Here is a 12,495-nt window from a genome sequence, read left to right as displayed (position 1 = left end):
TCTCCCTAGCTACCAAGAAGTGTGGGCCCCGCCTTTTGGGTGCCTTTTGGGCACCATTCTGACCAAGGTGATAGGCTATGGAGTGAATTGTAATTCAATTGGCCACCCGTGTGTGATCTAGCATGACCATGCAGCTTTCTCTGTGTGTTGCAATCTCATTGGCCACCTGCGTGTGGCCAGGCTCAACCACATGGCCTTTGCTCTATAAAAGTCAGTCTGTAAGGCAGGGAAGGGTCACCTCTTTGTAAGAGACAGCCCCAGCGGGTCGGTTTGATTCTCGATGCTTGGTGCGAAATAAAGCTTTTCTTGACCTTTGCTTTGTATCAGTCTTGCTCCTTTAATTACGGACCCAACAATATTATGTAGGTTCTTTATATAAAAAGAGAAAACAACTTGGCACAAAATTGTATTGATGAAATTCAAAATATATTAGCATTAGCATACAATCTTCTGGTAACACACGTCTACTAATAAGAATGAAATTATTTTGCGGGGATAACATTTCACATAACTGGGGTCCAAAGTCAGTGTTTTCTATCACCAAATCAACTGCAAATGTTCATCTATAGAAGCAGTCTCAGTTCCTGAGCTTTACAAAATGGTCTGGACCAGCCATATTTACTTTGTCATGTCTTGCTCTAAGTACCAAAGTTGCCTGAGAAACAAATTAAAACACAACACAAACCTCTTAATTTCTAAGAGTCAGCTTCTAAGCCACTGCAATTCATCTGAATAGGAAAATTTTAAATTTCTTAACATACAATGCCTTATCTTTAACCATTATTTCTACCCAGCAATTTATTCTTCCTTGACTCTTAGGTGTAGGCTAAGTATAAACAAAGAATAATGCTAAATGCAGAAGAGAAATCTAATCCTCTTAAAAATCTTCTTACGTGGGGTGCCTGGGTGGCTCAGTGGTTTAAGCCTCTGCCTTCAGCTCAGGTCATGATCTCCGGGTCCTGGGATCGAGCCCCACATCGGGCTCTCTGCTCAGCGGGGAGCCTGCTTCCCCCCCTCTCTCTGCCTGCCTCTCTGCCTACTTGTGATCTCTCTCTGTCTATCAAATAAATAAATAAAAATCTTTTTAAAAAATTGTTAAAAAAAATCTTATTACGTAAGATTCCAAGTTATATAGGAATATAACTAGGAAATGAGGAAAACAGAAAGTAACCAGGATTAAATAATTGAGGGCAGTAAATGACATAGTAAGATAAAAGCAGAGGAGAGTTGGGATTTCTTTAGCAAACATGTTGTGGGTGGAAAGGGAAGTCCTATTCCATTAAATTTTAATGAAAAAGTTTGCTGAACACTTTTGGCAATATTAATTAAGGTAAATATTTAGTTTTAAAATTTACTCTGGACATTACTTTGAAAAATGTAGTCATCCGATTCTAAGCATTCACACTGATAAATGCCTTTGTAAAAGTTAAGAATATTTCATTAGCTTTTTGAAGTTAGTTGTTCGGGTAATAGCTCAGTCTCACCAACAAAGGCCCTAGACTAGAAAATCATTATTTTTGTCATAAAAGGATGTGCCTGACTCCTACAACTGCCAAATTAAAGGAAATTCCTTGCCGCTAATAATAAATGAAAATATTAAACTTTAATGTCAAGTGACATATTAAATATTTAAAATATTTTCGTATGAACGATAAAATTAACAATTTTAGTTTTCTAATAACTTCACTGAATTAGATGGTGGAAAAACTAAAAACCAACTAAACAAGATCAATATACAAACCTAACAGGATGGGGCTGGAGAGATAATACTGCCAAATATAGGCATTATAATTAAAAATTCTTTTTTATAACTTTTTCAGCAGAGTCCAATGTGTTTTACAAGATTAATTTCTAAAAATAATACCCTTCTGGAAGAAGGGTATAGACCTACTGATTTTTGTGCCTAAAATATCTGGACTTCTGATCTTAGCACTCACTCTAAGCTATATTACAAAAGTATTCTTATTTGACAAGTCTCCTCTTTCCTAATAATTTGATGTAATATAGTAATCAAAGTTCCTAAATTTTTCAAAATTGAGAAAATAAGCCAAGTGTGAGAAACTTACAGTGTAGAACTTGGAAAGAACTTGTTATTACCCACTTACTTTTAATAAACCTCAACATATATATACATTTTTAGATTTTTTACTTATTCATTTGAGAGCGAGAGCATGCCAGCAAGAGAGCTCAAGCAGGGGGCAGGGTCAAAGGGAGAGGGAGAATAAGACTCCCTGCTGAGCTTTAGAAAGCCCAACAGGGGGCTCAATCCCAGGACCCTGATATCATGACCTGGTCCACCACAGCACCACAACCCTCAAAAAATTTTAACCTAAACTAGTAGCTAACAGAGGGTGGAGAGCTTGCAAAAAAAAGCATGTGCATTTTGGGAAAGTTCTCCAGGTTTCTCCAGTATTCCACACCTAATCCAGAACCAATTTTCTGCATAGTCAACAGCCAAATTTTTTAAAATTGCAATTCTGTTTACACAACTGTATTGTCAGTGTTGGTACAAAATTCCTAATTTTAATTTCCTCTGGTTCTAAAGGTGATCCAATCTGAATACACAGCATTTTTTAAAACCTCATTAAAGCTGGAAGTCATAAATTTTTAGAGCTGAACAGCGTATCAGAGATCATTTAGACTGAATTTTTTGATTCTTCAAGAAAAAGAAACTAAGTCTCAAAACATACAAAGAATCACAAACTAGAGTAACAGACCTGAGACCTCAACAATACTGCCTTGACTCTTAGTTCCCTTTTAACCATTAGACCAAGGTGCAGGAGACTCCTCAGGCACTTTGATATCAGAATTACATACAAGAGAAGTAGTCAAAACATTTCCATTTCAACAACCACTTAGTGTAAAGAACCTTACTTAATTCAGAACCCAAAAGTTTTAAAGTAAATATTTATCTTCATAGTATAGTAAATATTAACAAATTGTGTTCTGATAATTTACTAAATTCCCATAAAATTCCAAATTACTGCTATTTCCATCTTAATATCTTACATTTAAGTAAAATGATCCAATTTCTTTTTTTTTTTTAAAGATTTTTTTTTTTTTTTTTTTTTTATCAGAGAGAAAGAGGGGGAGAGAGCAAGCACAGGCAGACAGAATGGCAGGCAGAGTCAGAGGGAGGAGCAGGTTCCCGGCCGAGCAAGGAGCCTGATGTGGGACTGATCCAGGATGCTGGGATCATGACCTGAGCCGAAGGCAGCTGCTTAACCAAGTGAGCCACCCAGGCGTCCCTAAAATGATCCAATTTCTAATGTTAAATTATTTTCTTCTACTTAACTATTCACAACGCAGTTATGATTCCAGCGTAGTGTAAAAGATTAAGGCTGGGAATCAAGACATCTAGGTTTCTGCCTCCATTTTACAATACTCTGTTAGCTTAGTAACAAATATCAACCTCTCTGACTCCATTTCTCATCTCCTGACCTGTAAAATAGGTGAATAATGCCTATCTTATAAAATTTGGGAATTAAAAACACTAATTCCCAAATTTTATAAGATAGGCATTATTCACCTATTTTACAGGTGAGAAAACTTGGGCTTAGAGAGATAAAGTTTCCCAATAAACTGAGCTTGTTAGTGGCTGAGCTGGAATTTAACACCAGCTCTGCCTAACACCAACCTAGAGCCCATAGGTCCTTGTGTTACACTGTCTTGCTCATATCCTGACATGTGTGATCCTAGAGTGGTTGAGTGAACAAGCACCCTATTTGCAGGACTATTAGGGAGAGAAAAATGATAAAACAAATAAGTATACATGCTGGGTAAACATACTGTGGACTTTCTTCACGTATTAAACCAAAAATGAATTTTTAGCAAAAGATTTAAATACTATGCTATTGATAATATTCTTACCACTATAAACTTAAGTGATCATTGTACAATTAAAGGATATATTGATTTTGCTTTTACAAGTTAACACCGCAGATTATGCGTAAAATAGGTATCTTCACGCCTATTCCGTAATTGAAATAAAATTACTCTGAAAATCCCATTAAATCACATACACAGATTTAAAGTATTTAATAAAATTAGAAAAATGGCATAACCTGATAGAACAGAAGAAATCAAGAGAACTTGATACCAGTTCCTGTCCTTCCAAACAGATAAAAATACCATCTGGTGTACCAAAAATGGGGATGTACAGATTTTAGTACTGGACATCTCTACGAAGTATTTACATTCTAGTACCAACCTACCTCCACCACTACAAATAGATGAAGATACTATGATTGCTGTTCTGAAGTCAAGATGCTTCTCCAAGTCTGTCATGTCTTGTATCAGTAAAGTGTTCAGTAGACAGTGTACAACTAATTCTGTGTATAGTCTTTGACTCTCTTTTTAAAATTTAAATTCTATTATTATTAAACGCAGCCTCAAAGTAAAAACTAGAATTGGAGATTCTGGTTATCTTTTATCTCTATCATGCCTTACAACTAAAAGCATTTACTAGCCCAAAATGAAGGGTACTGTACGTACTTCTGTTATGTGTCCTATTATGTGATCTGGGAAACTTCTTGACATAAAATCATCAATACCTCTATGACCCTGGCTCCTTTCCCTTAACAATGGCCAACGCGTTAATCTCTGTAATCCCCAACACGGGTAACGACACTCTGATCAAGTCAATTCTCCCGGAGTTACATCTAGACAGAACTTCTTTCTCCGGCACTGTTTTAACCTCTGTTGGAGGCAAAAAGCCCTACAGAACCACACGAACCGCGCATTAAAGGAACGTTCTTCATCTGACCCACCCTTTGCATTAAACATTCATCCCGTCTGAAGCCCTGGACATCGCAGGAGGAAACTCGGAGAAAAACTGCAAAATCCCGGAAACAGACAGAAAGAAACAGGAGAAACAGAGGAAGAGGAAGAAGACGCAGGGGAGGGCAGAGCCAGCCTGTCAACCTCAGGGGAGCTGAGGCTGGAGTAGAGCAGACCGCGAGGACCCCGTTCCCGGGCAACGCCAACTCCCACGGCCGCTCCCACCCCTCACCTCGATCTCGCGGATGTTGTTGGAGGTGACGAAGATGCCGATGCCAATGGGGATGAAGATGAGGCCGATGATGAAGAAGGTAGGGAGCACCGTGCCAGCCGTGAGGATGGGCTGCCAAGCCGGCAACCGTTGCTGTTTGAAGGCCGTGTTATCCGGTCTCCGGTTCTTAGCGGTGCCCCCGGGAGGACACTGGGGTCCACCATCCACTTCATCCTTCGCGTTATAGTTCATCGCCATCGACCCCCACGGCGCGGCTCCGCGACGCGCAGGTGGACCACCCAGGGGACCCGCCTGCTGACCCTGACAGAAGACGCGCAGGCGCCGCCGCCGCCGCCACCTCCGCTGTAAAGGCGGAAGAGGCGGGACACCCTTCCGCAGACGGCCGCCGACCGGAAGCGGGTGTCGGCTGGGGTCGCCAGAGGGAGGGAGAGAGGAAGGAGGGAGAAGACTGAGGGCTAGGGGAGGGGAAAAAGGGAGGAGGATGGAAGGGGGAGGGAAAAGGCGGACGCACCCTGACCATCTGCCCTGTGACGACAAAGTGAGGGCCTCAACCCCCGGAGCGTGGAGCAGCGTTGCGCCTGCGCGTCCCTGGGAGCGAGGGGGTTTGGACGCTTACGCAATAGGTGTGTCTTTGCTTCACTCTCCCAAGCTTCTGTTGCCGGTCACCTACCTCCTGCTGTGGTAATCATGGCGACGGCGCTGCTAGGTCACAGGTCTGACTCTCCCGGCCCAAATCACCTTCAGCATTCCTGGAGCTGCTGACAGAGAAGGCTTTCTGCTGACTTGGGCGCCAGACAGGTTTTTGTCTTGCCTCGAAACCCTCTCTGAAGGGAATCGGCGCATTTAAAAGACCCTGCCAGGAGCGCTTGAGCCTGGTGGGATGGCAGTGTTTGCTTGGTTTTCTCTAAAATTTTCTCTCAAAAAATAAGCGGTTTTCTCTAAAATATTTAAACCTCGACTGAAGGCACAAATGTTAACGTTAAGCAAGATGCGTGGTAGGTGACCCTTTTGTACTAAGTCAAGAATAAAATCATGCCAGTTGGTTAACCCCATTATCCTGCCACTTGTTCTCACTTTTTCCCTCCACTAACAGACTTAACGTTACATTTTAGCTTATTTTCTGTACTCATGTTTCTCTTTTGCGCATTGATTTTATTTTATTTAATTTATTTTTTTTAAGATTTTATTTATTTATTTGACAGAGAAATCACAAGTAGATGGAGAGGCAGGCAGAGAGAGAGAGAGGAGGAAGCAGGCTCCCTGCTGAGCAGAGAGTCCGATGTGGGACTCGATCCCAGGACCCTGAGATCATGACCTGAGCCGAAGGCAGCGGCTTAACCCACTGAGCCACCCAGGCGCCCTTGCGCATTGATTTTAGAAGTCTGTTGTAATAAGCTAAGGTCTTTACTACTGATAATCAAAAAACCTCAACGAATTATGGCATCACTGTAAAATGAGATGCTATGTAGACAGTTTAAGACTACTAAGTATTTGATGATCCAAGGAGATACTCCTGATATATAAAAAGTAGCTAAATGATGCCAAAGTACTATAGGTATACAGAGTGTAAAGCCCCCCAAAAGTAGTGGCAATCTATTTATTGCACTACATATTTTTTGCTCTTTTACCTATTTTCCAAATTTTCTGCAATAAGCATATATTTGTAATTTTTCTTTAAGTTATATACATTTCACATTATATTGGCATCTTTGAAACCAGGCCAGAGAGATAAGAAAACATACCCAAACCTCATTTTCTTTCAGACTTTGTATTTATGCCTTTTGGGTTTTGGGTTTTTTTTTTTTCCAGTTTATTTTATTTTATTTCTTTTCAGTGTTCCAAAATTCATTTTTTTATGCCCACACCCAGTGCTCCATACAATAGGTGTGCTCTGTAATACAGGCTCACTCAACCCCCACCCTCCTCCCCTCCAAAACCCTCAGTTTATTTCTCAGAGTCCACAGTCTGTCATGATTTGTCTCCCCTTCTGATTTCTCCCATCTTACTTCTCTCCCATCTCCCAGTGTCCTCCGTGTTATTACTTATGCTCCACAAGTAAGTGAAACCATATGATAATTGACTGTCTCTGCTTGACTTACTTCACTTAGCATAATCTCTTCCAGTCCCATCCATGTGGATATATTTATGCCCTTTGTAAGGTAAACGAAGGAAAGGAAAATGAAGACTGTTTAGGCTTCAGATTTAAAATTAAATATATTTTCAAAATGACTGCAAGTCTCAGAATGTGAGCCAATCAAATATTATCTGGCAGAGAACTGGTTTGCTTGCTTTTGCTCTTCTATGACACTATTATCTCCCCAATTCTTAGCACTGTTAACAAAAGTATTTTTTGTTTTGATCTATGCAAGTTTACTTTCAACCTAGGGCTCAAATGGAAAACATTCATCCATCACAGTTAATGGAGAAGGCATGGAATACTTCCGCTAAGTTCTGTTGGTTCCCAAAAATATAACAATACTGGATATAATGCAAAAATAAAAAGCATACGGCAAGTTTTTTTCTCCCTATCTCTAGCTGAATTATCACATCCGCTAAATGTCCTAGTTCCTTAAGAGAATTGCTACCTCAGTATTGTGTATAAATGGACAGTTATTTTGCCCTCAGATTTTTTTTTTGTTCTAGGGATCTGAGTGATGTCAATATGTTTATCTGCTTTTTCTTTAGTTTTGTTTGTTCATAAGAAAGATTAACTCCTTATCTCTTTTTTTCTTATTAGAAATTCCATTTTGACTGAAACGGAATTGTAGAACAGAAAGCTTCCTTAGATGCTTCCTTAAAACTTAAATTTTCAGATGAGGGCCAAGTAGATGAAGAGCTTTTTCAGTCTCTTAATATCCTTATGGTTCCTTTTACTCTCTGTACTGAACCATCACGATATGCTGCTTTACCGACCTGTTTTTTTCACATCCACGTCATTGTCTCAGGGGACTCAGAATTTTATGCTTTCCTTTTTATACATTGTTTTATGATTGTCCTTACCAGGTAGCTTTTTGTTTTTTTGTTTTCATTTAATCTGATGAGGTAGAAATTCTTAAAATGTTATTCAGCATTTCTGGTATAACAAAAGAGAGTGGTCTCACAATGGATTACCAATATATGCATTTTTCACTGTGGTTCCTGGTAGTGACTGGGGTGTGTGTGTATGTGTGTGTTTTGATGATACATGTAGATAATATTTCTCTTGTTCAAATGATTGTTCACTTGCTGATTCCTGGGGAAAGGAGAATTTACATGGCTAAATGATATTAATGCCAACTACCAGGTCAACACAGTAAGTGTGCAAAGAATGCATGAGCCCAAATATAAAAGTAAATCCAAAATAATAAAGCAGAATGCAGACCCCATGATCTGAAAAGATGTATAAAAATAGCTTTTGGCAGGGTAGTTTTATAATAATTTTTTTTATTTTGTAGCTCAACTGGTGTGTTCAAGCCACCAAACTAGGTAACTAGAAACATTAAAGAAAAAATATTACATAACTATTGAGTAACTTAATTAAGAAGAGGAAACTGAAACTGGTCTTTTTACTGTTTGGCCAAAGGGCCACACAGGTTTGCTTGTTAGACACCTTTGAGTATTCAGTGCTGCTTAAACTCTCCAGTTTCTAGCCATATTCAAGCCATTTCATTCACAGCTGTAGCATAACAATGTTTAGGAAAGCTGAAGAGACCTAAAAAAATGTACCACAGTTTTTCCAGCTTGAATTTCAGAGAAAGTTCTTAAGAACTGGAAACTGGAAATGGTTTGAATTGTTTTCAGTGACTGGGTAGTAATTTTACTTGTTTATTTTTGAAGAAAAAAAATTTCTATTCAGTTAATCATGGCAGCTTACTTTAGAGAACTCTGATGGGACTAAATCATATTCATGTTTAATGGAGAAAATTTTTAGGGAAAGAATGATAGAGAATTTGTGTAATAAATTTAATTTATTATATTTATTTACATCAGAGATTGGTTCCAACTGACTTTGAAAAATTACTGCTTTTAAAATTGACCTCTTCCTGTTTTTTTGTTGTATATTAAACTTTTTCAGTTAGGCATTTAAGAAAATTCTTTTGTTCCCAAATTAAGAAATTATCTGATTAGCCTGAGGTCATTGGTATTGTGATGAAAGTTTTTGCAGGTTCATGAATAATAATCATAGTCAGAAATAACAAGTCAAACAAGGTATTTTAGTGATAGTCTCATAGAGGAAAGAGTAGGCAGCTTAAGAACCTGGTTTTGGGGAGGAAATTAAGGTTTCTTTTCTCATAATTCCACACTTTCTTTAAATGAAAAAATATAATTCTGATAAGACTTCAGACTTCGTGACGCCCACTGCAGACACTCTCTCAATTGATTATATCCATGGTGCCATCAATTATAGATAAGGTCTTTCCTTCAAATAGGATGTTGCCATCTCTAAGTTGACAGCCAGCTGACATCTATTATATGTAGATAGTGAAATTATTTTTTAAAGGGGACAGAGGAAGAAAGAGACTTACTACTCCATGAGAATAGACATGGGAAAGTAGATCTTTAAAAATGTTTAACCAGGGGTTCATGTGTGGCTCAGTCAGTTAAGTATCTGACTCTTGATCTCAGTTTAGGTCTTATCTCTGGGTCATGAGGTCATGAGTTTAAGCTTCACACTGGGCTCCAAGCTGGGCACGGAGCCTACTTTTAAAAATTTTTTTACATGTTTAACCATTTATAATCACATTTGGACTATTTTTGGATATACATTTTTATGTTCAAGTTTTAAAATATGGGAAATCTGAGGGGAGGGGAAGACTGTGGCAGGCATTCCATAATTATTTATTTGGGTTTTTTTTAAACACTTGGGTCACTACTACCTATCAAGTTGTTATTTCTTTAAAATAGCTCTAACGTATTCTTGAAGGATGACTTTCACAAAATAAACTTAAACATGAAAGTCAACTTCTACTGAGCCTGATAAAGGAAACTTTTTTTTCTTCTGGTCAGTGGAACTAAATGTTTATGACAACAAATAACCATGACCTCCTAGACTTCCCTCTGACCAGTGCATGGTGAGGGACAAAGTAGGGGTTCAGCAAACTCTTCCACAACATTTTTATTTTCACTGAATTTTCTGAGAAAAATAATCTACACTCACTGCCTTCAATTCCTAACCCGTCCAACCTACTGCTCCGCTACTTCAGACCCTACTCTACTGAAACTGCCTTGCTAATTCCTACTCATTCTTCAAGATACAAGACAGTAGCGAATTTGAGGAAACTTTTTTTGTCCCTCAGGCTGTGCTAAGAGTTTCTCTGAGTTCGTGTCAACTTATACATACCTCTCTATCCTTGCACTTACCATAATAGAGAAATATGCTTATGTCTGTCTTTTCTACTAGAGAAAGCTTCTCAGGGTCAGAGACTGTTTTTATGGGTCTCTATATTTAAACACCTGGAAAAATGCCAAGGTCTTAAAGACATTCAGCATATCTTGTTGAACTAACCAGACCTACTCTCAACTCCCATTTTAGTGGAAGAGACAACTTGCCAACAAACAATTGAAATATAATGAGGTCAGTGCCATATAAGATGTGTACACAAGGGTTTATAGGAGATGCCACACCTCATCTTCTTTATGATGTCAAAAACTAAACTGTGGGGTGCCTGGGTGGCTCAGTGGGTTAAAGTCTCTGCCTTCGGCTCAGGTCATGATCCCAGGGTCCTGAGATCGAGCCCCGCATCGGGCTCTCTGCTAAGCAGAGAGCCTGCTTCCCTTCCTCTCTCTCTGCTGCCTCTCTGCCTAATTGTGATCTCTGTCTGTCATAAATAAATAAAATCTTTAAAAAAAAAACTAAACTGTGAGGAAATGGGTCCTAAGGTCTGAGTGATATGATTCTCCATGCAGGAAAGAATAGGATCAAAAATAAAAGAATATAGAGAAAGTTGAACCATATACAACACTCATTATTGATTCACAAGACTCCATACCCTAGCTGATCATGTTCCTTTTCTCAAGATCTTGGGTTGTTTCCCTTTAAACCAAGATCTCTGGTATTCCCCATTCTTGAGAGTTAGCTTATACAGTCCGTTTGTTCCACTTGTCTACTTGCTACAGTACTGCATGTGGAAACAAATGCTTGGCTTCTGTGTGAATTGAAAATGACTGAACACACTTTTCTTGTTAAAATGGCATAGGCCATCTAGTAGTCTGGTGAGGGACCTCTCTTTGCAGAGAGTTGTCTTTCCTTAAGATGGGTGATTCTTGAGAATTTTCATGTTTGATCCAGATACTCTGCATCTAAAATCTTCAGTGGGCACAGAGGTTTTTACAAGGGAAGGATCGGCAGCCAGAACAATTTGGTAAGGAAGATCTGCCATTGAATACCCTTGCTGAGGTACTTCTAGAGGAGCAACCTTTGGGGTTAGGAGTTGGTAGTTGGGTGCCCACAAAACACCCTGCCACTTGGACTAAACATATGTCTTGCTGTCAAAGAGGAGAAAGAAATGTACCCTCCAAGCCAGAAAAGTAAAAAATGAAAAACATGATTATGTTTGTGGAAGAAGTCTGTGAAGATTGGAGGAAAGGAGATACAGCAGCTAGAAGAGTGGAAAAGGGCCTCTCCCTAGAAGGAATTACATTGCCGTTTTCAAACATTTATCCAGGCCTGTATTCACTCTGAGGAATATGCAAGTCCCGTCTTCAGGAAGCTAACAGTCAAACTGGAGAGACAACTTTATACACTAATCCTAATCATTATAGCCAGAATGGGAAAAGAGACTCCTGAAGAGAAAGAAAAAAATAATTCTCCTTAGAGACACTTGCCTCTGAAAGAAATGCTGCAAATAATGCCAGTGGAAATGAAAGGAGAACTGGTTAGCTTAAAAAATTTAAAAAAAAAAAAAAAAAAGTGATTTGGGAACTCCGGGGCACTGGGTTCCAGCCATTTCCTGTGGGCAGGTCACTATGCCTGGAACCATGCAGTCAGTGAGGGTTGCCCTGGTTGGAGGCCTCAAAGTTTAGCAACTTTTATAGGTTCCTTGGGATAGCATCAACCACAAAATTTCAAAAGTAAATTTTAATGACATTCAAGGAAAAAAAAGGACGAAGAACACCAGTATGGTGCAAAGCCCCTAGTACCAACATGTGTGGAGCCCAGGGAACTTGCTGCAGTTTCTCTGTACACGGAAATAGCCTGGTGCTCATTAAAAGTGACTCTAGCCCAGGGCTCAAGGGAACAAATGCATTTGAGCAAATATAGAAAGGCTGAGACCTTTCTTCTCCTGGGAAGTCATGAAATAAACAATGACTTTTGGCCAGTGCTCTTAAACCATGTGCACCCAAGGGGCTCTGCTCCTTCAAAAAAGATGCCTCAGAATAGCCTTGTGGGCCAGACCCCTAACATCTGCAACCCCCCTGTAGAAAGCATCTTTGTTTACACACCGTGCTTGCTTGCTTTTTTGATATGCAGATATTTAAACAATAAACAGGAAAAAGCCATTCCT

General features: G+C 39.2%; 1 protein-coding gene across 1 annotated transcript in view; it reads right to left on the bottom strand.

Moving 5' to 3' along the window:
• TMEM30A (transmembrane protein 30A) overlaps nt 1-5,546 on the bottom strand; it is a 36,279-nt gene extending 30,733 nt beyond the window's left edge. Inside the window, 2 exon segments of the mRNA XM_044247003.1 lie at nt 5,012-5,359; nt 5,361-5,546. Of these exon segments, the coding sequence (XP_044102938.1) occupies nt 5,012-5,359; nt 5,361-5,531 (519 nt within the window). The 5' untranslated portion in view covers nt 5,532-5,546.
• Between the last annotated feature and the right edge of the window lie 6,949 nt (nt 5,547-12,495).

Source organism: Neovison vison, chromosome 1, assembly GCF_020171115.1.
Source record: "Neovison vison isolate M4711 chromosome 1, ASM_NN_V1, whole genome shotgun sequence".
Taxonomy (NCBI): domain Eukaryota; kingdom Metazoa; phylum Chordata; class Mammalia; order Carnivora; family Mustelidae; genus Neogale; species Neogale vison.
Note: the sequence above shows the minus strand (reverse complement) of the source record. Positions and strands in the feature narration are given on the sequence as shown.